Source organism: Lampris incognitus, chromosome 2, assembly GCF_029633865.1.
Source record: "Lampris incognitus isolate fLamInc1 chromosome 2, fLamInc1.hap2, whole genome shotgun sequence".
Taxonomy (NCBI): Eukaryota; Metazoa; Chordata; class Actinopteri; order Lampriformes; family Lampridae; genus Lampris; species Lampris incognitus.
The window spans coordinates 92,734,520-92,760,279 of NC_079212.1; the positions used below are offsets into that span (position 1 = coordinate 92,734,520).

The 25,760-nt window shown below is 46.7% G+C and overlaps 3 protein-coding genes across 6 annotated transcripts; all 3 read left to right on the forward strand.

Annotated features, from left to right (window-relative positions):
- The first annotated feature begins 2,931 nt into the window (after window positions 1-2,931).
- On the forward strand, window positions 2,932-15,918 carry fbxo42 (F-box protein 42). 3 transcript variants are annotated; one of them, XM_056273852.1, is made up of 11 exons: window positions 2,932-3,474; window positions 4,561-4,837; window positions 5,056-5,172; window positions 8,217-8,351; window positions 10,942-11,095; window positions 11,232-11,342; window positions 13,069-13,165; window positions 13,369-13,425; window positions 13,533-13,649; window positions 13,750-14,804; window positions 15,122-15,916. In XM_056273852.1, the coding sequence occupies exons 2-11, from the start codon at window positions 4,567-4,569 to the stop codon at window positions 15,210-15,212; spliced, it is 2,205 nt and encodes a 734-aa protein (XP_056129827.1). In that variant the 5' UTR covers window positions 2,932-3,474; window positions 4,561-4,566; the 3' UTR covers window positions 15,213-15,916. The 3 variants fall into 3 exon arrangements, with proteins under 3 accessions (XP_056129827.1, XP_056129826.1, XP_056129828.1); XM_056273851.1 differs by having other exon boundaries at window positions 2,932-3,177; window positions 15,122-15,915; XM_056273853.1 differs by having other exon boundaries at window positions 2,932-3,177; window positions 13,750-15,918.
- Window positions 15,919-16,423: 505 nt separating this feature from the next.
- slc25a34 (solute carrier family 25 member 34) lies at window positions 16,424-22,616 on the forward strand. 2 transcript variants are annotated; one of them, XM_056273830.1, is made up of 6 exons: window positions 16,424-16,495; window positions 16,729-17,627; window positions 20,265-20,330; window positions 20,730-20,882; window positions 21,068-21,202; window positions 21,844-22,616. In XM_056273830.1, exons 2-6 carry the CDS (start codon window positions 17,127-17,129, stop codon window positions 22,012-22,014), a joined length of 1,026 nt encoding a protein of 341 aa, XP_056129805.1. In that variant the 5' UTR covers window positions 16,424-16,495; window positions 16,729-17,126; the 3' UTR covers window positions 22,015-22,616. The 2 variants fall into 2 exon arrangements, with proteins under 2 accessions (XP_056129805.1, XP_056129807.1); XM_056273832.1 differs by lacking the exon at window positions 20,265-20,330.
- A 517-nt stretch (window positions 22,617-23,133) lies between these two features.
- On the forward strand, window positions 23,134-25,688 carry LOC130108184 (transmembrane protein 82-like). The gene is made up of 6 exons (XM_056275039.1): window positions 23,134-23,215; window positions 23,370-23,442; window positions 23,575-23,767; window positions 23,930-24,347; window positions 24,469-24,653; window positions 24,985-25,688. The coding sequence occupies exons 1-6, from the start codon at window positions 23,134-23,136 to the stop codon at window positions 25,093-25,095; spliced, it is 1,062 nt and encodes a 353-aa protein (XP_056131014.1). The 3' UTR covers window positions 25,096-25,688.
- Window positions 25,689-25,760: the final 72 nt, after the last annotated feature.

Sequence of the window (25,760 nt, forward strand, 5' to 3'; positions counted from 1 at the left end):
CTGGCAGGTTTTTGTGGACCGGTATGAGGCCAGGCCAGGGACCTCAACCTGCACTCCTGCCCTTTGCAGGATGTTCTCCAGTTCCAACAAGATCTGTTTGATGGTGGTTGTGCTGCTTCCACCATGGGAGTGTTGCATTAGTGATTACAGTGGGCCACAATGGTTTTGGCTGATTCATTGTCAGTAGTCACCCTCTGGTTAAGAGTTTCCTGTTGGGGGTCTGCAGGCTGAGTTCCTTGATGCTTTGTTCCTCTGTGGAACCTGCTGGTGGTTCTGGATGGTTTGACTGGTCCACCTTTTGAGCCGCTAGGTCAGATGGATTTGGAGCTTTTTCTATCAAGATGGCACTTCTCTTGGCTCTTACTTTGGTCAACAGAGCAGGGGATTTGCGTGCCTTATCTGTACATCCCTCCTGCAGGTCTATCTGTGATGATGGGAGGTCGATGGAACTACGCCCCAACCCATCCTTAAGGCCGAAGGTCATCACCTCCTCGTTCAGATCGAGGCTCATGCATCTGAGAGTGTACTTTCCTCCTCCTCACGCTGACTGACAGGAAGGAGGAGCACCTCCACACCCTTTGTCTGGTGCGGGCACTTTGCTGTTATGTGGACAGCACAGTGAATTTCAGGAAGTCCAGCTGGCTGTTTGTCTGCCATGACAGTTGGGCTGGGGGGGGGGGCGCAGCAGCTTGCTCACTGGATTTGTGATGCAATCCGTAAGAGTTATGACGCAATGGGCATCCCCAACCCAGTGGGCCTCAGGGGGCACTCAGGGGGCATTGCGTCCTCTATGGCACTGTTCAGGGGAGTGTCAGTGCATGGAGTACATCTGCTTGGCAGCCTCCTGGTCCTCTACTTTGACCTTTGTACAGTCATATCTCAGGGATATAACTTGTTGACTTGGTGTCCCATTCTGTGCATGGTGCACTGTCTGGGGGGGGGGGCTCGTCTGTAGCAGACTGAGACGTTGGTTATGTCTAGCCTTTGGCTGGTTGTTGCAGTATGGTATGAGGCAGGACACAGTTCTCGACTGATGGACTGCTGCTGTGTATGTTGCTGTTTGGCTGGTGTCAGACTAGTGTCAGTTTGGGACCAGCTGGGATTACACTCATCCCCTAATGGCCTTCGCCTTAGGTGTGAACCAATAGCAAAGCCCATTAGAGGGTGGAGCACGTACAACATGGAAATGGTAGTAACGCTGGATGTAACTCCAGTTCTATGTGTACATGTGTAGCCCTCTAACCACAAGCCCAGCTGGCCCCAGTCCTTGTTGCTGAGTTTCAAAGGAAGACGAGCAGCGGAAATACGGAGGTTTTATAGGGGGTGAGCGCTGTGTGGCTCATACCGCCTGATTGGGTGGTGACTGCAAAGATCTTTCTCAGGTGCCGAGGTGGCACCTCGATAGGGTAAACCAATAGCAAAGCCCGTTAGAGAGCTACGCACGTACTCATAAAACTGGAGTTACATCCAGGGTAACTACTATTTCTCTGAGGAGCCAGGTCTGCCTGTGGTGGCCTCTCTCCATGCCGAGGCTGTGCTCACTGTGAGTCTGTACATGGTCAAGGATTTCCTTCGTTTTGGATCCGTCACAGTACTCAGGTATTCTGCCACTGTCTCTCCTGTGTGTGTGTGTGTGTGTGTGTGTGTGTGTGTGTGTGTGTGTGTGTGTGTGTGTGTGTGTGTGCGTGTTTCTCTCTGCACCCTCTCTTTCTCTCTCTGGGCTTGTCCCTGGTGTAAGTGTGCCCCTCTTGTTGCAGAAGACGCGTTAGCAGATGCTGCTCCCATGGATAGTGATGGGCGGACCGATTCTTTTCACAGAATCGCTTCCTTTGAGGTGATACATGTAATGTATCGAACTTTCGGAACCTTTCAAGTTTTGATACTTTTTGCCAAATATGGCGTGAGTTTTTCCATGACACTCTGTTGTTGTACATGCACGTTCGACAGCCAGTGCTGCCAGCCCCGCAACTTATCTTCAACGCATTACCAGTCACCATGTATATGTTTACACCAATAAAGATAAAATATTAATTTTAATGCATTGATCACCATCCCACTTGTATGTAGTAGGTAGGCCATGTAAGCTCAATACGATGTTACAGAAATGCAGAAATGACCAACGATCTGTCGTTCATTTCGAGGGGCAAGTACAGCGGCGTCGTAGTGGGGAGAAAAGTGGGAAGGACCTACCAGGGCCCATAAGGGGGGGGGGCTCGGGAAGCCTGTAATTAAAAGTTTGTTTAGGTTTGCAAATTTGTATTTCTAACTAATTAGTGTCATAACTTCGGTTAAAATTCGCTCACTACATCGGTTGAGGGACTTGAAGAAAATAGTGGAGGCTCTCTGAGGCCCCTCTCACCCCTTACAAAAGGTGCAAAATGGTTTAGTCCCCCCCCCCCACGAGCATCTCTCAGTGCAGCTCATCTAGTCCTGTCGCGAGTGACTGCTGATACAAGCACAAGCACAGAGTCATGGCTTTCCCGAAGAAAGCAAAATCTGGGTTCCAGAAAAGAAGGGGGGGGCAAAATGAGGGAAAACAACTGTTGAGTAATTTCTTCCAAAACGAAAGGTGAGCTAGGAGCTTTTAAAAGAAAGGTGGCTAGCTAACTAGCTAAAGAGGAACGATATGATAGCTAACAAGCTAAAGAGGAAAGGGGCCCACAGAGACTGCTTATGTATAGGGCCCAGAATTTTGTGCTACACCCCTGGGCAAGTAGCAGACGTCCTAGTTCGAGAGAGCAATTGCCCAATCTCGTTCAGCTGCCAAGTCTCTCGACTCGAGTCACTCACTGACGTCCTTGTTCGAGACAATGATTCCCGCTCATTCATTGGTCGTCCCGCTTCCCCTGTGTTTTGAGCGACTGCGCCACCGTAGCAGGCAGCGTGAGCCATACCCTACGATAATAGCGAGTGGGCGTGGTCAGTATGAATGTGAAAAGTCGGGCGTTGATGGGCAATCGGCCACTTTCGACAGGCTGACCCGGTATATACCAGACACTAAAACGAGTCGTTCGAAAAGAGTCGTTCGTTCAGTGTCGCCCATCACTGCCACCGGAACGGAGCGGAAGATGGCGAAGGTTCGGGGTGTGCAGATGTACCACCGGGGCTGATGCAGGGGAGGAGGAAGTGGAACATAGACATTTTGAGTCCACGTAAAATCACGTCTGAAAAACAGCGGTGATTATCAACACCAGCGTCACGGTAGATTTAATCGATGGCGTCGCGCCGGGTAGCCTGACAGATGTGTTTAACCAACGTACGCGAGGATCGAGCCACACAACCTTTAGCTAACGCTGCCTGAGCTATCGTTAGCCGTAAGCTAGCCGTTTCCCTCTAGCGGAGATGACCACAAGCCAAGCTAGCTAGGTTCACGTAGCTAGCTGGCAGTTGGCATTTCATTTTTTTTCTCATTATCTCTGGATATATAACATGTCACGTAAAACGGTGAGGACTTTGAGCCGGCGTTAAAAAAAAGTGAGTTTTCTCGTTGCTTATCGACGCAGTGTCCGTAGCCAGCAGACGTCTAATCTGTACAGACATTTTATATTATTTGGTGTATGCTGTCAGGCTAACCATTTAGCCAATGTTAATGCTAACACAGTTAGCAGTTGTGTGTAAGGACAATTCCCGAATGGTGTCTTCTGTAACCCGTCAATACTACCAACTTGCTGAAATAGGCCAGTACTGACATGGCTGTTAGTCGTCTTTTCGCATGAGAATTCATATATATGTTTGCTGATAAGCTAAGTCAACTATAAGTATCAGAAACAAAAAAAATTACCCAACAAACGCTTCATGCAGGTATTAGTCGCTAACGATAGCTAGCTCTAGCTAACGTGATACATACAGACCTATCGATGTTGAGAGGGCAGGTGCTCGGTCCAAAGAAAGCACACTTACCGTCCCAGACAAAGGATTTGAATAAGATATATGATATTTTACAGTCTTGAATATGTTGGAGTGGTTATAATATAAACGGACACTTGGGGAAGGTTTGGGTGTATCCCATCTCCATTGTAACACACCCTCGCCAAGAACGAGTTGCCCTGCCACTAAATGCCTCAGAATCTGTAAATTGTGAGGCTTAAAGAATGGATATTTGATCATTTCAAATAGCTACTATCTAACGATATTTCAAAATGATTTTTGAACCCAGGTCTCCGCGGAAAATAATAGACTTTAGCATTTTAACATGTGCAGAGATGCAAAAGATTTCTTGTAAACACCAGTGGGTTTCAACTTGGCTGCTTTCATCGGGGTGGCTATCTTAAGTGTATCAAAATACATGGTAATGAAACTGGCCTCATAGACTTAAACAGACTTCAACAACTGAGAAAAACAACTCAAAGACGTGATTGTGTAATAGTAAATTGGATAAAAGTAAATATTTTACTGTATTATCAGAAAATTTGGTTTACCAAATTTTTGTTTTTTTTGTTTTGCACTACCAAAATAACCTTGGCACGCGCACACAGTAATTTGAAAGAGAACACATGGGGGTGCACTGGGTAAAGACTGAATGCTACCAACCCCATCAATATCATGTCTATATTTCAACAGATTATAATGTCCCGTTCCTCTGATGGTGAGGATGGATACTTTGTTGCCATGGATACTGAGGAAGATGTTGCAGAGTCTATTGGGGTAACAGAAGAAGTGATGGCTAAGATGGGGTTCAGCAGGCAAGAGAAGGATGTGGAAAGTGGTGCCAAATGGGGGAGAACAATGATGGAGTTGCCAGAGGAAGTTGTAGAATACATTCTGTCATTCCTTTCACCTTACCAGGAGCACAAGACTGCTGCACTTGTGTGTAAGCAGTGGTATCGCCTCATCAAAGGTATACGCTTTGGCAAAACTCAAGTCAAGGGACTGATTAATACTCTAATGTGTGTGCATCATGACAGTCTTAAGAAACACCTTCTCCATGCGAATGATAAGGAATTTTCAAAAAGTACAATGAGTCGTGTGAAAACTTTGTCCGTTACCCTCATTAGTCAGTGACTGAACATGCTTAAAAAGCTTTTTCTGCTTCCTGAATACGTTCTCATTTTTTAGGTGTTGCTTATCAATGCTACCATGGTTTCCTGAGGGCTGTCCAGGAGGGAAATATTCAGTGGGAAAGTCGCACATATCCTTATCCAGGAACACCGATCACCCAACGCTTTTCACACAGTCAGTATATATCATTTCATAATTCACATCATGTACTACTTCTTTACTTTTGACATTTTTCAGTGAAACCATGTTTTGCCATAATCCAATTAAACTGCATATTGTCTTTATGCATGGTCAGTAATCCAGGTAAGGAAATCACAGAAAGTGAATCAGTTCATCTGGACACAGCATTTATTGGGAGAAATGTTTCATCACTCATCTAAGTGGCTTCTTTAGTCTCAACTGACTGCAGGTATCCCCAACTTTATAAACTGTACAGTGGCATAACGTCTGAAACCAACGATTGGTTTCATATGCAAATTGGCATGACTGTTAACGAGACTTACAATGGCCGTGTGTACTATTCACAGAGGATTGGGGAATAGTTGCAACCACAGCATTGTAAGATGGTGACAGATGTACTCTTAGCCCCCCCCCCCGATAATGTCAGGGACGTTATTATGGAGGCGGATGAAACAATGGTCTCTTAATGATGTTATGTCTCCCTTCACGTGTGTTCCTGTTGATGAAGCAGCGGAGATGGTCCATATGAAATTACAGGACGACCCTACCCTTAGCAATAAGACCACCCTTAACACTGAATAAGCGTGTCTGCTCCTGAAACTGTCTTCAGTCCATGTACTTCACATATGGGGGGCAGTACTACAGGCAGAAATATGAGTGGTGTGCTATGGGTTCCCCAGTTTCACCTGTAGTGGCCAACTTGTATATGGAGGAAGTGGAAAAGATTTCTCTGATGTCCTTTCAAGGGACACCACCTAGCCATTAGTTCAGATTTGTGGATGACACCTAGTTTAAAATTAAATCTCAGAACGTACCGCATTTAACTGATCACATTAACTCTGTGGACAACCACATTAAGTTCACCAGGGAGGATGTAAAAAATGACATTAGTTTCTTAGACTGTGAAATTGCAATTGGTGATGGGGGACATTTGATTGTTGAGGTTTACCGTAAACCAATACATAGTGATTAATACTTAAGGTTTTTCAGTATGTGCGGAATTCAGCTGCCAGGGTACCCACCTGCACCAAGCGCTGGCAACACATCACTCCCACCCTTGTCTACCTTCACTGGCTCCCGGTCAAATCCCGCATTTCTTATAAAACCCTCCTCCTCACCTATAAATCCCTCCATGCCCATACCTCCCAGTACCTGTCAGACCTCCTCAGCACCTATATTCTGTCCCAGAATCTGCAGCCCGCAAACACGGGCCTGCTTTCCATCCCCCACAACAGCCTGCAGACGTTTGGGGATAGAGCCTTTAGTGTGGCAGCCTCTACCCTTTGGAACTCCATTCTAGCAGAAATCTGCAACACTGCTTCACTGGATAATTTTAGACTACTGAAAACCTGCCTTTTTACTACGGTCTATGGTCTGTAGTCTTTTGATCTTTATTTTGATTTTTTTTTTAATCTAGTGTAAAGCGTCCTTGGGTTCCTTGAAAGGTGCTATACAAAACTAAGTTGTTATTGTTGTTGAATCTCATCATCCACTGGAGCACAAACTAGGAGTCATTAGGACGCTGTACCACCGCAATGACAATGTCCCCACCGACACAGCAGCCGGGGAAGGGGAGAAACCCCTCATTAAACAGGCTCTGGTTAAGTGTGGTTGTCCTAACTGGGCATTTGTCAAAGCCAGGAAGCCACCCAAACAGTGCACCAGCCGATCGAATAGAAGAGAGGGACAACAGCTGCCTAAGCGTATACCAGTGGTGATTCTGGATGTCGCAGGAGTGTTGCAACAGTTGAGACGTGTATTTTCCAAACACCGCATCTCATTTGCTTTCAAACCCCAAAACACGCTGCACCAGAAATTAGTCTGCCCCAAGGATCAGGTCCCCTGCCACAAACGGAGCAATATAGTGTACACTGTTAAGTGCCGGGAGGATTGCTTTGATACATCGGGGAAACCAAACAGATGTTGGCCAAGAGGATGGCACAACACAGAGGAAGTAATGTGTCAGGCTCTGCAGTCTGCACCCATCTACAGGCCAGTGGCCACTCTTTCAAGGATGAGGATGTGTACATCCTTGATAGGGAGGAACACTGGTTTGAACAGGGAGTCAAAGACGCCATCTATGTTAAGAGGGAACAACCATCCCTGACCATCCCAATCCTGTCTGAACATGTACACATGGCCATTGAAACTCTACTTAATGGTCACAGCAATTTGCATATGAAACTGATCGTTTTCGGTCATTATGCAACTGTATTGTTTATAAGGGTGATATACCTGCAGTCAGTTGAGGCTGAAGTGGTCACTTAGATGAGTGATGAAATGTTTCTCCCAGTAAACATTGTGTCCAGATGAACTGATTCAACTTGATGTGAAAATTGCTTATTGTTTGAAGTAAAGTTGTATATAATGGGGCAGCTGCATAACCTTATTTCTTGTGTGATTAACCATTTTTGAATAGTTGATGTGGTCAGTCTACCCACTTTCAGGGCAGGGTTATATATTGCAATACATGAATATATAACAATCAGCTTAGATATTCAAGGTCAGTCTGGATCACTGTCATGTAGGACAGATTGATAGGCAAGAGCCAGAGCAGTTAGGTTTTTGTGATGTTTCTCCATTAGTCAAATTTGTTCAGTGTGAAAATTAGCAAGAAAAACCTGTCACTTCACAAAGTTAATACAAGCATTTTAAAATTTGTTCATGTTAATTTTTGCTGACTGACTTCAAATTTCGGATTGCCATGTCTGAGACTTGAATCCAAACTGAAAACCAGCTTACTTGTCCAGCAAGTAATGTAAAGCAGAATGAAATTACTTAAGTTGCACTGATCTTTCAGTTTGTTTTAAATGCCCAAATTAATCTGAATAGGTTTCCTGCAACTCAGAAATCCCATTCAAAATTTAAGCAGTGTGATTTGATATTGCACTTTTAGAACCACGGTAGGCCTCTAATTTTAATAACAACTCAGGTTTTCTTAGTTGTTCCAGTTCTTCTACTGCCCCCAGGGTGTTGAGACAAGGTGTTGGTTATCCGTTAAAATTGAAAGGCTGACGTTTGCTATTTTTCTGTTGCAGGTGCATGTTATTATGACTCAAACCAGTCCATGTATGTGTTTGGGGGTTGCACTCAGAGTAGCTGCAACGCTGCCTTCAATGATCTTTGGAGACTTGACTTGAACAGCAAGGAGTGGATTCGACCTTTAGCCTCAGGTATTGGCACATTGTTCATCATGTGTTAAGAGTCCTGCAAAAACTTAACTGAATTGTTATCAAAGCTCGGTTTAAGAGCATCCGGGTAGTGTAGCGGTCTATTCCATTGCTTACCAACATGGGGATCGCTGGTTCGAATCCCTGTGTTACCTCCGGCTTGGTAGGGCATCCCTACTGTCACAATTGGCAGTGTCTGCAGGTGGGAAGCTGGATGTGGGTGTGTGTCCTGGTCGCTGCACTAGCGCCTCCCCTGGTCAGTCGGGGTGCCTATTGGGGGGGGGGGGTAGCGTGATCCTCCCACGTGCTACGTCCCTCTGGCGAAACTCCTCACTGTCAGGTGAAAAGCAGCTGGCGACTCCACATGTATGGGAGGAGGCATGTGGTAGTCCGCAGCCCTCCCCGGATCGGCAGAGGGGGTGGAGCAGCGACTGGTACGGCTTGGAAGAGTGGGGTAATTGGCTGGGTACAGCTGGGGAGGAAAATCCAAAAAAAAACAAAAAACAACTCGGTTTACAATGTGTGGTAAAAAGGGAATCGTGTGCAGGAGTTACGCAAGTGGGGTTGTGAGAGGACGCTTGATACGGGCGAATAGTGGTCAGATGCTCAACATCAGTGTGGCAAACCTACGCCACCACCGGGGCTCCCCGGCGCATGGACACGGACTGTCAATGAAGGCACAACAGCCCATTTATTAAAACCATGGGTTTTAAAAACACGGGCGTTAAAACCATTTAAAATATTAAACAGTTTATTAAAAGATGGCGGGAAGCGAGCCATGTAGGTCCATCCCCACAGCATTCAGTTCTCGTCCCGGCTTTGGTATGTCTTCCTTTGGGTTTCGGAGCCAATTTATCTGTCCTGATTTAATCGGACTAAGTCGGGATAGCTGGTCCACACCTCACCCTGCCGCAATCATAAACTGATATTGCAGCAGTTGCGGAGGCGGCAGTGGAAAGATTAAACGAGCTCTGATGAAACGGGGTTGTAGCTGGGTTTACAGTGGGTTTGCTGTCTTCTTGCTGGATCATGGTACTTTATTTTAAACCACTGCCGTATTAAAAGATGAAAAATGCCAGTCTTTAAATATGTTGCCTTGGAAACCAGGCCTCGGCGCAGCACTTTAAGATTGTTATGAAATGTCACTCAGAACGTTGCTCTTTTGAATGCAGATTAGAAAGCTTTCTCACAGAGCGTTCTGCAGAGGGGGGTCAAATGACTATTTGGAGGAAGAAGGACAAAACAGGAGCAAACCTGGAGAGCAAGATATGATGTGCGTCCTTTGCTGAAGTTAAATTATGGCAGTAAATGTGTAGGATTTGCAAATGGAAAATAACAGTAAGAGCTCCCCGTCTTCTTCTCAGAACTGAACTGGAGGGGCAGTTTGTCACTGACAGACAACAACATGGGAGTGTTTGGTTTGGTTTGCTTTTGGGTTTAAACGTGTACATGTATGGACAGAAGTACTTGGGACGTGTGAGCATTTGAGACTGCATGTCATTGGCAGAGTTCAACCACCAGGAGGGCGGTGTTGGCAGATTTATCGCAAGAAATGCAGACAATATATTTTGATAGAGATGCTGATTTTATCCAGAACTGATGTCTTTCATTCAAATGAAGCCACTTCCCTACTGGTTTGAAGTAAGGAGGAGCGGGTTATGATGCCACAAGTGGCTGAAAAAAAAAAAAGGATCCTCATCCTCATAAATGATCAATTTTTGGTCGGCACGGTGGCGCAGTGGTTAGCACAGTCACCTCACAGTAAGAAGGTCCTGGGTTCGAACCCCAGGGTTGTCCAACCTTGGGGGGAGTCACCCCAAGTTGTCCTCTGGGTGGCGGTTGCATGTTCTCCCCGTGTCTACGTGGGTTTCCTCCAGGTGCTCCGCTTACTCCCACAGTCCAAAGACATGTAAGTCAGGTGTGTGGGCCCTGTGATGGACTGGCGGCCTGTGCAGGGTGTCTCCCCGCCTGCCGCCCAGTGGCTGCAGGAATAGGCTCCAGTGTCCCGCATTCCTAATTGAGATAAGCGGCTTGGATAATGGATGGATGGATGGATGTCTTTCATTGAAATGAAGCCATATTTTTCCACTCAAATTGCATTTTAATGTACAGTTGCTCTTTAAGACATCTCTGTGTGATGAAATATTTTGGACATTGATCACGCCTGCAGTAGGTATGCATGACCTCACAGGGCATTGGACAGCTTGGTTAAAAAAAGTTATTTTGGATTTTTCGGGGTGCAAATCATTGTAGACATTTTAATGGCTTGTCCTCTCCTTCTGAGTATGTCATCCCTGGGTATGTTTCTCAAACGCTTGAATAATCACTTCAGGTCTCTGAAGAGAATGTTTTTGCTGTTTCATGTCATCTGTTTGAGAAGGGAAAGATGAGTTTTATTAATCTCTACTTTATTTTCCTTGTCATGGGGGCTGTTTTCACACAGGGGAGTAAACCCTGCTGCTGACAAAAACACTTGATATCTCGTCTTTTTTTGACTTGAGAGTTTATGTCACAAATAGTATGCACTCTGAACACATGGACACCTATACAAACCTATGAAGAATAAGTGTTTTTGTTTTTCTCTCTTTCACAGGATCTTATCCCTCCCCTAAAGCTGGAGCCACTCTAGTTATGTACAAAGACCTGCTGGTGCTGTTTGGGGGCTGGACCCGCCCGAGCCCTTATCCACTGCATCAGCCAGAGAGGTTCTTTGACGAAATCCATACATACTCCCCCTCAAAGAACTGGTGAGCTGAACCTCAGTGCTGGTTTTTCCAAGTTGTTCTCTCCTCTGGTGAGAGAGAACACACATCAATGTAAGTCTTGTGGAGTTCATCTTCTTTTTTTCTTTTTGCTCTGTGAATTGTTCCCTTGGTCTCTTAGGTGGAACTGCATAGTAACGACTCATGGACCTCCACCAATGGCTGGCCATTCTTCCTCCGTTATTCGCAACACCATGGTGGTGTTTGGTGGATCGCTGGGGGCACGCCAAATGTATGCAGCTTTTTGAATATTTTTTACACAATGCACAAACTAGGGGTTTAAAACAACACCACTGTCTGTATTTATATATGTCTGTTTTAGTCAGGGCGGCACAGTGGCCCAATGGTTAGCGCAGTCCCCTCATAGCAAGAAGGTCCTGGTTTTGAGCCCCAGGGTGGTCCAACCTTGGGGGTCGTCCCGGGTCGTCCTCTGTGTGGAGTTTGCATGTTCTCCCCGTGTCTGCGTGGGTTTCCTCTCACAGTCCAAAGACATGTAGGTCAGGTGAATCAGCTGTACTAAATTGTCCCTAGGTATGAATGTGTGGGTGTGTGGGCCCTGTATGCTGGCCTGGCAGCCTGTCCAGAGTGTCCCCCCACCTGCCGCCCAATGACTGCTGGGATAGGCTCCAGCATGCCTGCGACCCTGAGAGCTGGATAAGCGGTTCGGATAATGGATGGATGGATGTTTTAGTCAGCAAGAGCTGTACTGAATACTGAAATTAGGGACAGAAAAAAAATTATAGTACATTTTTACTCATGTTTGACCATACATCTGTTCACAGACAATAGCAAAAAAGTAATTTTCTTAATACTGCTTTTTTTCCCCCAATAATAAAGCTTGACAGAAAATGTTGGTTTCCCACAAAAAAACAAGCTCAGCTGAAATAGGGAGTGCGAGAAGGGCTTGGTTTCAACCAGGAAGGTAGAATCATACAGTCATGAGATGCATGAAAACATTTCTATGGGTAAATCTCAGTTACAATCGTATTGAGCTAGCAAAGCAGTTTTGTGTTTCTATGTGAGGCGTTTATGAATTCTGCATTATTTTATGACCGACAACCAGGATGATGACACTAGGGCTGGGCAATACAGACAAAATCAGATATCACTAGTTTTGACCAAATACCTCTATCGATATTTTGATGATGTTGTGGAGATTATTATTAAAATTATACTATTGGTGCTCTCACAAAATATTTACAGTGACATTTTTGATAAACACTTGTAATGTGGATATGATATCTAAACAGAGACAAATAATACAACTAGAACTGTCTAGTTAGTTCAGAAAACTGCATCTCTTACTGTAATGCATCCTTTAAACCAGGGAAAGAAAACATTTGTCATGTCATGATATTACGATATACAGAATCCCAGATGATATTTAGTGTTATCAATATACTGCCCAGCCCTAAATTACACAATACAGTACAGTATGAGATATATATTTTACAGACTGTAGACTTTTTAAAGTTTGGTCTAGTGCATGTAGAACTTTTTGGATTATTTTGGGAGTTAATCTGCTGTGTTTGGGTGAGCAGAGGAGCGGAGTTTGTGGCGCCTCCATACAGAACAGACTGAGTCGGCTCTCAAGGGTTGCGTCTCAAATTTCCTCCACGATTTTTTTCTAGCAATCGGATCAAAACTTTCAGAGGTGACCTGTGCAGTAAAAACAAACAACCAAGCACACAAACTGAATAACGTGTCTCCCGTTTGGATGAGGTTTCTGTCTGTTTAAGACGCAGTATCTGTGCTTTTCCAAATAATGTATATGTATTCGGTTACATCCTTCGTACAAACCCGATGAGGAAACCTGCTGGCACATGTTAAACCTTCAGAATCCATACGTAATTTGTAATTCCAAGTTTGTACATTTATGTAGTACGTAACTGGCTGTCTTATCTCACTGTATTTCCCTGCTGTCTGTTTGTTCCTATTCTGTGTTGATCCCCGATCAGGAGTAACGAGGTCTGGGTTCTGGATCTTGAACAGTGGTCCTGGTCCAAACCTCCCATATCTGGTCCGTCCCCACACCCACGAGGGGGCCAGTCTCAAGTAAGGAGATTTCGCAGTTGAAGCAAAGCATACAATCGCATAAACAACACCGCTCCCAATAAAGATGAGCCTGGAAGTGTTGTGCCTGCTTCATATTTAAACTCCTGACAAAAATGTTTACTTTATCATTCTGACTGCAAGCCTTTTTTGACATCAAAATGGAAAAGTACCATTAAAATACAAATGTCTCCCTTTCTTCCTAGATCGTGATTGATAATGACACCTTGCTTATCTTGGGAGGCTGTGGCGGACCCAATGCAGTACGTTTCCTTTGTTTTTGTAGTCCTGGATCAGGACAGTATTTCTCCGTTTACAAGTCAGTGTTCCACATGCAGATGTCACATGAACTGTGATTATATTCCCCCAGCTCCTGAAGGATGCCTGGCTACTTCACATGGGTGTTCTACCTTGGACATGGCAGCAGCTTCAAGTGGAGAACGATGACCACGGGGCCCCTGAACTGTGGTGTCATCCAGCTTGTAGGGTGAGTTATGGGTCTGTTTCCGAGCTTACTTGTTTTGTGTTACCTTCAAGTTTGTGACTCATGAGTTTCTCTCATTGTTTTTGTTCATTTTTACATGAAGGTTGGCCAGTGTGTGGTGGTCTTCTCACAGGCTCCCTCTGGCCGTGCGCCACTGAGCCCAAGTCTAAACTCACGGCCCTCCCCCATAAGTGCCACTCCTGCTCCACTGGGCCCTGAACCGCCTTCCTTGCGCTCCCAGTCTCCTGTACGGAGTGGGGCTGCTGGTGTGGTCTTGGGAGCCATTGAGGAGGCACCCTGTGTAAACGGCCGATGGGGTACCCTGAGACCCCGACCTTCAGCCAGAGGAAGTGCTAGAGATGGGAGCCCATCTTCCTCCCAACAGCCTTCCCCTTCACAGGGGCCAGATAGCCCACCTGTCCCTCCACTGCCTCCATTACTAAACGGATCCTCCCCGTCACCCCGAACCAGCCCAGCCCAAGCTGCATCTCCGCCCTCTCGTCCCCACCAGCCTTCCTCCTCAGACAATGGCTGGGAGTCTCCTCCATCCTCTACACACCACCATGAGGTGTCCGCCACTAACGGCCTGCACACGCCTCCCACCAGTTGCCCATGCACTCCACCAGGAGCGGTATCCCCTGCTGCATTGCGGAGGGGGTTGGAGGCAGTGAAAAATCTATCTTCTTCATCCCTGTCGTCTTCATCGTCCTCATCTTCCTTTCAGACACAGGGACCTACTCCGGGGACAGGAAGTAGCGGAGCTGGGCCAGCACCCGCTGGAACGCCACCTTCATCCTCCTCAAGTCCACCACATGTTCCCGGGGTTGACGGACACGCTATTCCACCCATTGCACGGCGTCTTGGCCACCACCCACCTCAGAGCCTGAACGTTGGGAAGCCACTTTACCAGTCACTCAACTGCAAGCCCATGCAGATGTATGTTCTGGATGTGTCTCGGGCAAAAAGTGCTGGCATGGTGTCCTGGAGAGTGCACGGAAACGGAACCCCTGCTGCTGTCACTGGGCCGCCTGAGACCAGCCTTCACACGGTAGTGCAAGGAAGAGGAGAACTCATTATTTTCGGGGGGCTAATGGACAAGAAACAGAATGTGAAGTACTACCCTAAAACCAACGCCTTGTACTTTGTCCGAGCTAAAAGGTAATGCAGTGGGAACCAGGAATAGAACGACGGACACTGGACCCTGTGATCACACACGGGAACTGACACACAAGGCCTTTTTCCTGTAGAAAGGATTATGGGAAAAGAACATAATCATTATTAGATGTTTCACTTTCGATTTACACCGCTGACCCTTGCCTACTGCAAGCATTCAAGTGACATACAGTTTAGCTACACTTTGATAACAGCATTTGGTTGACTGAGTGTGTTGACGGTGTGTATATGTGTGTGCACGAACGCGGGTCTGTGTGTGTGTGTGTGTGTGTGTGTGTATCCGTTTGAGTGTTGGTGTGCAGTGGTTTGAGACGAAAGTGCTTTTCCATTGTTTCCAGATGGTGTTCCACCATATACGAGGATGTTTCCGTTTTCCTGTATCTCCCCGCTTAAAGGGTATCGAGAGAAGTGCTGGAGGACTGGACGAAGGACACTCCAGAGGGGCACTCGACGACTACCTTTGCTTTTTTTATCACTCTCTAAGCCTGCATTGTTTACATTGAAGACGTTTGAGTGTGCGTGCGTGTGTGTGTTACGTGGGCATGGTGGTTGTTTAAAGTTGTTTGACTAATGTCTTGGGGCGGGGCATGGCAGGTGAGGGATGTTGTATTGTACTATAAACATCGTTCAACAATAAAGGCCTCCATGTCTTACCTGTCATACAATTTGGGGTCCATTTCAGATGTCGTTTTTGTTGTTGCGTAACGCTTCTCACAGTATTTGCAGTTCGGTATGGCGTGTATTCAGAACTCGGCCTGTTTGAGGTGGTGGTCAGCTGGAGTAATACGGACGAGGCTTTGATGGTCTAATTCTGAAGGACATCGTCCTCTGGTGGCTCCTTGTGCGGTACAGCATATGAGGAATATTGAGTAGATGAACAACCACATCAAGAGATGGCCCAACATTTTCAATTCCAACCACAGCATGCGTTTGTATTAGAATGGTGCCTAGCAATGATCTTTTTTTCATCCATCCATCCATTCAAACCACTTATCCTGCCCTCAGGGTAGCTGGGATGGTGGAGCCTATCGGCCTCTCCAGGTTGTCTACTCGCCTGCTGAGACACACCGGGATTAAAATATAAACACCACACTAACACACACTGGGGAGGGGGGGGGGGGACGCACACCGACACACATATTTCACTTTTTTTCCCCAGTTTGCACCACCCAAGTAGTTTGAGGCACGAGGATTCCATATAGCTTTTTGTCTTTAGAAATACTTGTTTAGAAACACGAGGATGAAGTTAGCGTATGTTTACTTCCTTTGTTCTGGGTCCTCCCGAATGAGCCTCGTTCCATCACTCGTCTCAGCCAGCTGGGCTTGGACATTGGTCCCCTTCTCCTGAGACACTCCCCCACCCCCCACCCCAGACTCTGGCTCACAATAACCTTTTACCCAGAGAGCTTCTATAGGACCAAAGCGGGGCAGGCGGGGAGGTGAGGGGGGGGGGCGTCCGGAGCGAGCCGTTTGATTCGTGCGGGCGGAGGGCCGTGGTGAGGTGGCGGACGGGCCTGCTCCCGGATTGGCTGTGACGGAAGGCGGTGGGCGGGGACTCTGACAATGAACGTGCTGAGGACACATGTTTACAACGTTGCCTTTGAGGGCGAGAGGAAGAACAACAAACAGGAATGTTGATCGGTGTGGGCGTCTGTCTCCGGCAGCCAATTTAACAGGTATTTCCTAAAGTGACCAATAATTAAACTTGAGGATTTTGGTTGTTTTTTTTTTGGTTTTGGCGTTTGTTTGCCATTAAAGTTGCTGTGCTAGTTTATGGACTTGCACATGAGTTTGAATGAAGTTGACGGGGGGGGGGTGTTGTGCTCGAGGGTATTCCGGTTTTAATTTGTGCTCACATGTTTCAGGATACGTGCGAATAAAGATCTGAACGTGTCCTTTGCCCCCACAGTTTTCCGCCGAATCTTGTCCTCAAGTCAAAATATCGGTCTGCGGTCTGCTTGTCCCGCACTCCCGGCTGGACTGTTGACGTCTTGCTCGGACTGCTTCAGCAGAAGTTAACGTGATGCGGAGGTAGACACCACGGGGATGTAGATGCTCCCTCTCACGACCAGGCTGACACAATCTCCAACACTTATCAGCAAGCAAAGATACCCAAGGAACATGGTGACAGTTGTTACCAGAACAGACAAGCACTTATCTTATGACAGTTAGTGGCAGCTATCTTTGACCTCGCTGGGGTCCCCGGGTCCCCCCCCCCCACCGAAGATTCCTTCTTAAGACCGAGACGGATGGTGGACAATAACACTAAAAACTCCTTGGGCACATTTTGAAGGTTACGTCTCAGCAATGACAACCACTCAGATCCTCGAGTACCCCTCCCAAGACTCACAGTTTACCTCTCAGCCACAGTGTGGGGTGGCGTCTGCCGTACCTGGTCTTCCGTGTGGCGTTTTGAACCCTTCTCCGGCCCTGCCAGCTGTTTGGCCCCCTATGGACTTTGCCCTGGGCGCCCTGGCGTGCTGTGGGGCATGTGTCTTTACCAATCCTTTGGAGGTGGTGAAAACTCGCCTGCAGCTTCAGGGAGAGCTTCTTGCAAAGGGCACCTATCAGAGACATTACCGCGGGGTCCTTCAGGCCCTCTGGGTGGTGGGACGCACAGATGGGCTCCGGGGCCTGCAGAAGGGGCTCTCGGCTGGCCTGATGTACCAAGGCCTTATGAATGGCGTGAGGCTGGGCTCCTACTCCTACTGTGAGGTTCTGGGCCTTACTGCAGTCCACGGGGGCAGCATCCTGTCCGGGGCCGTGGCTGGGGCGCTGGGGGCTTTTATTGCTTCTCCTGCCTATTTGGTAAGTTGTCTAAGACTATTTCGGCTGATTAAGATTGTTAGAGCTGTGAGTCCAAATGGCGTTACTGTGTGGTCTCGCTGTTATTTCGTTGACACATTTGTATGTGCCCAATTTCATAAAACACAAAGTTGTTTTTTTCTTTTTTTCTTCAGAAAATGAGTGACATCTTTGCCAGGAATAATCTTTCAAATTTGATTTCAATTATGTAAGATGGTGGTTGTAAAATGGCCTTGAATATTGTGATATCTTCCCTTTTTCTTCAGATCAGTTCTTAGCAAGTGCTGTTGTGAATTTGACAGAGGACGGTCAGATTCAAGGGTTTCGTTCACTTCCAGTTATTTTCAGAAATTGAATAACTAATTTAACCCGATCGGTTTCGTTATAACCGTAAGCGGCAAACCACTGACATGAGATATGAAGATGATGGGTAAGAAGGCAACGTCCTGTTGCAGAGCTACTGTGGTAACACAATGTCATCTTCTGAAGCAAGCAGGCCTATACATTATGCAAAGGTTTCAGCACAGCACAGTCACCGTGCAACCCAGCCCATGCATTACTGCAGAGCGAAACACCATTCGGGTCTGTGGACCACTTGGTTTTGTTTATATCGACCTCATTTTGTCCAATTGCTAAAATAAAATATATATTAAATATGGAAAATAAACTGACAAATAAATAAAATAATAAATAAATTAAATGATAGTAATATAAAAATTAAATACAAATTATATAAAAATAAATGATAGGAAAATCAATATAAAAATAAAAAATATATATTAAATAAAACAAAATAAAAAATAGAATTGCTGCTGGTGACATGAAAGAACAATCCATTAAGAGACATAGACTTCATTAGAGGGAACGGATTTATTTTTTATATTTTGATTAATCAAAAGTCATCAAGACAGTTGACATTTTGTATTTACACATTAAAACGTTTTCTAACTTGCACACCCGAGGCAACGATGCAAAGCGGAGAGATGGCCGAGGGATATTCCCCATAAAGTTATTCCCATGTGTATGTCAGATCCTTTATCGCGTGTTGCTCATTTCATACTTTACGAGTCTTACAAAATCGGTACCATCCATGTCCGGCCTAAACAGATGTCATGCTAAAGCCCAAAGAGCCAGTAATGTTTATTTGCTCACGTCCTTTATATCAATCTGACTTCCTGACACAGCTGAGAGTTTTAAACACTGCTGCCTACAAAGGGGTCTTCCAAGGACGCACCTACGACACGGTCTGTATACCAGGATCAGACTCGCACTCGGGGTCATATTGTGTGTATACATTCCTGAAAGCTTGACCTTCAAGTGTGCACAGCATGACACCGTGAAGTGGGTTAGCCTTTATTTTATAGAAACTGATGATTCACGCTTCCTATGAGGCGCCTGCCTCCATTCCACATCTAATCTCTATCAACAAACTCTATATATAGCGGCGCAGTGGTCGGCGCGGTTGCCTCAGCAAGAAGGTCGGGGGTTCGAGCCCCGGGGTTGTCCAACCTTGGGGGTCGTCCTCTGTGTGGAGTTTGCGTGTTCTCCCCGTGTCTGCGTGGGTTTCCTCCGGGGGCTCCGGTTTCCTCCCACAGTCCAAAGACATGTAGGTCAGGGGAATCGGCCGTACTACATAGTCCCTAGGTGTCTGTGTGTGGGCCCTGTGATGGACTGGTGGCCCGTCCAGGGTGTCTCCATGCCTGCCGCCCAATGACTGCTGGGATAGGCTCCAGCATCCCCGCGACCTGAATTGGGATAGGCGGTTTAGATAATGGATGGATGGATGGATCTCATCATTAAACCATTTAGCCTCTTGGTTCCAAGATTGTTCATATCTGCTCCCGCGCTACCTAATTAAATGATCAAATGATTGTTTGATTGAAAGGGGGTCAGACTTAAAGGACGTAGTCTCAGTGTGTGAGAAGGAACTCCATATTGAAACACTACTTTTATTCCAGTTTTTCGACCCGTGCTTTGACCCCATCACACCGGGGAGTCCGGTTTCACTGTTCATGGTGTCGGTGTGTGTCTCCTTCATGTCCCCCTTGTGCAGCAGCGGTGGCGATGTTGTTTTCCTGCAGCAGGTCTCAAGTCAGTACGTCTGCATAACCATCCCACCCTTTTGCACCGTAACGGACACACGATACACGTGGCGAAATGTTGGTGTATTTTTAAGTCACTAAATATACCCCTGCGTGTTGCTTTGGGCTTCTCGGTGGTGCCGAAAATACTCCTTGTCCTTCCTTCGCCACGTGGTCCTTGGCAGCAAACGGGGGGTGGGGTGGGAAATGTAAAGGTCGTTTATTTAGATCCTATGTGAGAAATAGTGGCCGGCGGCCCGGCGTGTGCGTGTGGGTAAGCCGAGAGCCGAACTTGGGTTTCAAAACTGAGCCACAGCATCATCGTGGGGCTGCTGTGACCTAGTTAAAGGTTCAGCTCCGTGTGTGAAAGTGTGCTTAAGACGAAAAGATTAGATGTTGCATAACCCGCGGCCGACATCTCAGGTCAAACATATTTCCCTCCCCTGACAGGTTTTGCATTCAATGCGACACAATTTCTCCTGATACACAATAAATCACAGCTGAGCATAGTGAATATACAGGGGAAAACAAACGTGTGTGTGTGGTTTTGTTGGTATAGGTGAAGACCCATCTGCAGGCACAGGCGGTTCAAACCATAGCGGTGGGTCATCAGCATAACCATCAGGTAAATAATTATGGCTTGCTTTGTGGTTCAACTCTTTGTGTGTCTACATAGATTTGTGTGTGTGTGTGTGTGTGTGTGTGTGTGTGTGTGTGTGTGTGTGTGTGTGTGTGTGTGTGTGTGTGTGTGTGTGAATTTGAGCCGTACGCATGGCTGATCGCCGTCCAAGTGCCAAACATATTTGACCTTTGTGCCAAAACCGCACCTGAAAAAATGTTAAAACCACAAGCCAGCCGGGTTTACTCCGAGGTGTTGGGTGTTGGGTGTGACACTGACTCAAATACGAGACCGTAAATCAGCCTTCTAGTCATCTAGATCGCTGTTTGGACTGTTCTAACCGCCCCGGGCGCCCATATGGTGTACTTCAACTGTACCTAAACCTTTTTTTCTCTTCCATTCTAGGGAGTGTCAAGTGCTTTTGCTACTATCTATAGACGAGAGGGGGTGATTGGACTGTGGAGAGGCGTGAACGGGGCCGTTCCTCGCGTCATGGTGGGCTCAGCTGCTCAGCTGGCAACCTTTAGCTCTGCCAAGGAATGGGTGTCACATCTCCAGGTGTGGCCAGGAAATGCCTTTTTTTTTTTAAATAGTCGCCATGTAGCGGAATAGTCTGAATGTGTCCTTCCGCTTTTGTCTTTAAGCACGCCGTATTTGTTTTCTCTCTCTCTCTCTCTCTCTCTCTCTCTCTCTCTCTCTCTCTCTCTCTCTCTCTCTCTCTCTCTCTCTCTCTCTCCTCACAGTGGTTCAGTCCAAACAGCTGGCTCATTGCTTTGGTAGCAGCCATGATCAGCGGCGTTGCCGTGACGATCACCATGTCACCATTTGATGTCATCAGCACGCGGCTCTACAACCAGCCTGTGGATGAGAGTCACAGGGTGAATTCAGTTGCGCTACATAACCATAACGTCACTTTGCACTCGCCTCGTTCAGACCACCTACACTTTTTTTTTTTTTTGGATTTGCCCCCATTTTCTCCCCAATTGTACTTGGCCAATTACCCCACTCTCTTCCGAGCTGTCCCGGTCTCTGCTCCACGCCCTCTGCTGATCCGGGGAGGGCTGCAGACTACCACATGCCTCCTCCGATACATGTGGAGTCGCCAACCACTTCTTTTCACCTGACAGTGAGGAGTTTCACCAGGGGGGACGTAGCGCATGGGAGGATCATGCTATTCCCCCCAGTTCCCCCTCCCCCCCCGAAAAGGCGCCCCGACCGACCAGAGGAGGCGCTAGTGCTGCGACCAGGACTCACACCCACATCCGGCTTCCCACCCGTAGACACGGCTGTAGGGATGCCCGACCAAGCCGGAGGTAACACGGGGAATCGAACCGGCGATCCCAGTGTTGTGTTGGTAGGGCAACGGAATAGACCACCATGCCATCCGGGCGCTCCACCGCCAATACCTTCTTGCTGTCAAGTTTTATTGCATATGCCAGATTACATCAGGAAAGACGGTTGTGAGAAGGGGGTTTCTTTTCAATATACATATCATTTACACGAGTTTCTTGTCTTTCAGGGCCGCCTGTACCACGGCTTCTCCGATTGCTTACTGAAGGTGTGCCAGACTGAAGGCCTGCTGGGGTTATATAAAGGAATGGGCCCCGTCTTTGTTCGCTTGGCGCCACACACAGTACTCAGCATGCTGTTCTGGGATTTGATGAGGCAGAAGGCCTTCCGGGACAAGTGAAGCCAAGGAAGGACTCAAAACACCCCAGCATACATACGGGCAGTCCAGCGCCGAAGGAGCAGCGCTGAACTTTCAGACTCGTCTCGTCTCCGGGAATGGGGAAAATGGATGACTGTTCACTTACTTGACTCAGTAATGCACTGACTCTCATGAGCGACCCGAGGAGCTGTTGTTTGGTTTTAAGATATGTCAAATTGTTGAGTTCTCTCGAACTGGCGAGTTTTACCTCAATACCTCAGTAGACTCATTTGCAAACCATCCGGATGTAGAAAACTCCATGTTCTGCTGTCAGGAGAGAGGAAACGACAGCTGTGAGTTAATCAAGGGTAATGCTGATGACTCGATGATGCACTGAAACGAAATAGTTTGGACTGACAGGACAAATTCTCTCTATTCCAGGTCTAGGGGCTTTATTCCAAGTCCAAAATCAGGCTGCACTGATGTCACATCCTCTAATTCTTGCGAGTTAAATTGCCTTTTTGACAGCTGGAAGTAAAGAATGTGATAAAGCTTTGTGACATGTGACATGTGAACGAGCTTTTCGTTTCCTGAAATATGAACTGTTGTTGTTTTAAGCCTTTTAAGTGCAATTAATAAAGACTTTTCACTAAAATAAAGGTGCTATATGCGTCGGTTTTTATTGGCATCTGTGATGTTTTAATTCCCTGTGGGTGAAAACAAAGCAAATGTTGTGACGCAATTATCCAAACAAAAACTTTTCTTGAACGTGTCTGTTCTTGGGGCTAATTATCTGTTTAAGAGGACATTAAGACCCTTTAATCAGCCGCTGATAAGACCAGCAGTCAAAGTCAAATGTCATTTGACTTTGTTGGTCTTATCAAATGTCATTTGACCTTTGGAAGTCGGCACCCAGTAGTGGTCAATAGGAAGAAAGAAAGACAAGCTCAAGTCTCCTCCAGGAGCTTGGTCTCCTCCAGGAGCTTGGTCTTCTCCAGGAGCTTGGTTATGAGGATTTCAACATCACGTCACCTGTTTCATAATAGCAGAACACTTTACTGTGGTTACTGATAAGATGTCACACTGATCCAGCATGTGAGCTGGTTCATATTACACCGTTTTAGTCTTTCCTCGTTGAGTTCCTCCGAGGAAATCACTAAGATGTTTCTCCCTTTCTCCTGGATCCTCGAGACTTTCACACGGCTTCCTTTTCATTCGAGCCCAGTCGATTGCGTTTGTCAAGGTGAGTCAGCAACTGTAGTTGTTTTCATTGGTTACACAATTTTTTTTAATGATATTCCCACTATAACTGAGTCACGCGGCCTTCTTACGCAACAGAGGTGATGACGCCTTCTCTCTTCCAATTTTTAATCTTTGCTGGGATCTGTTTTCTTCAGGGCTGGTTGGTGCATGTGGACTCTCAGTACTTGGTAATCTGATGAGAATTCACTTGTTCATCCAAACATGCAGGTAAACTGACTTCTGTGTAGTCTTGAGGGAAGAAAACTGGAAGCGTACTTTAGCGCTTAGACAGGGTCGCTGTGGCCATGGGTTCGTGCATGCACTTAATGTGTAACCACTATTATTCTCTGTTGTCTCCAGGGATTCTGGAAATGACAATGAGAGGAAGCAGAGGTCTTCCTCGGCAGGCCTTCTGCAGGAAAGACATTGGAGAACAGGATTACAGTTCTGGTGTCTGACTGCCCTGCTGTCTTTGGTGGGCTCTCGTGTTTCTTCGCTGATCGTGCTGGAGTTCTCTCTCAGGGCTGTGTTTGCCTGGGTCACAGCAGGACCGGTACGTTTCTCAGACTCATAGGCAGAGGAACCAACTCAACTCCTTGTAAGGATTTGGTTTCTTCGGCTCAGTTTGTTTGTGATATTAGTTCTGAAGTTAGTGATTTAAATATTTGATCTCTTGCATTACCCCCAACCACCCAACTCTCAATCTCTTTCCTAGGAAGCCCTTGGAAGAGTTCCTCAGCTGCGCCTGATCCAGTGCCAGTTTTCATTGGGTTGTGCTCTCACCTGCACCCTTAACTTTCTCCAGCAGGGGGCTTCACACAGCACCTTCAGCTTGTTGCTCGCAGCAGGTCTCAGCTGGGTGCTGGCAGGAATCTGCCACCATTTCTGGGGTCATGTAGTGAGACTCTACCCTCTGCATAGCACAGAGCGCTACTGTGGGAAATGCATCCTCCTCCTGACCTCTAGACACACTCTGCTAAGCTCGCTGCAGAAGACGGTTGTCCTGGCCTTCGCAATAGCATCCGTGGCCTCCACTGCTATTGTGCACGAGCAGTTCCTGTCTGAAAAAGATGCCCTAAAGTTTTGGACACCTTTGACACTCTGCTATGCAATGCTAGTTGTCTACATGGAAGGTAATGGCGAAAGCAAGTTTGAAAATGGAATAAAAAGTGAGTGGAGAGAGGGAGAAACCTTGCCTTTTAAGCTTTTCCGGCATGGTTGAGTTAAACTTTGTGTTTTGACCTTGCAACACAGGGGAGAAACATCACCAGACTGCAGGAGAGGCCGTATTGCATTCTGCTGTGGTGCGTCTAGGGGCATTGTTGGTGCTGATGCTGACGGCGGGTCACTGGACTGATGTTCTGCATGTCCTCATCAGCTTGCTGGGGGAAGCCGTGTGCCTGCTGCCCTCTCAGGACCTTCTCCAAGCTCTGCCAATGGTCTGTGGGTAAAAGTATAATCTTAGCCACTTTGTTTTTAACATTTCTATGAATACTAGTTCACCAGTATTCTACTAGTACTTAATAAAGTACATCTTGTCTTACTGTAGAAGTCTATTAGACTAGCCTACTATTAGATTACTACTTGTCAAGAATTACTTTAATTCTTTCATTCATGGCCCCTCTCGTTTTCTTATTTCAGTACTGATTCTATTTAGTCACTGCTTTTGCACAATTATTGTTGTAATATTGTCATGTAGTTGTGATCCCATATAATGTTGGGGAATGGGACATTGAGAAGTGGCGGTTAGTTACCTTGCTTCATCTTCAGGAAGAAGATGATGTGGATCTCGACAGATGTGAAGAGGACATGCGCTCTGGACACAAAAAGGGAACGCAGTCCTGTACTTCACCATCACACAGCACAGAGACAGAACACTAGATAGCACACTTTTATAGGCTGCCACTACTCCATGCTAGCTCTGATACCAATGACCACCTCTGCTTAGTCTATTCCATTGCCTACCAACACGGGGATCGCTGGTTCGAATCCTTGTGTTACCTCCGGCTTGGCCGGGTATCCCTACAGACACAATTGGCCGTGTCTGCGGGTGGGAAGCCAGATGTGGGTATTTGTCCTGGCTGCTGCACTAGTACCTCCTCTGGTCAGTCAGGGTGCCTGTTCAGGGGGGAGGGGGACCTGGGGGGAATAGCGTGATCCTCCCACGTGCTACGTCCCCCTGGTGAAACTCCTCACTGTCAGGTGAGAAGAAGTGGCTGGAGACTCCACGTGTATCGGAGGAGGCCGCAGCCCTCCCCGGATCGGCAGAGGGGATGGAGCAGCGACTGGGACAGCTCGGATAATGGGGTAATTGGCCAAGTACAATTGGGGAGAAAAAGAGGGGAAAACGCAAATAAATAAATAAATTACCATCAATTAAACAATTATTGCTGGTGTTTTGATATAATCCTTGAACAAGCTTATCTAATAATGTTTTTCATAGTTTTCTGAAACATAAAATTGCCATCTAATGCCACAATGAAACAGTTGTTTCCTGTTATTTCTTTGACCAATGAAGTCATTTGTGACTGGTGTGACTGTTGTGT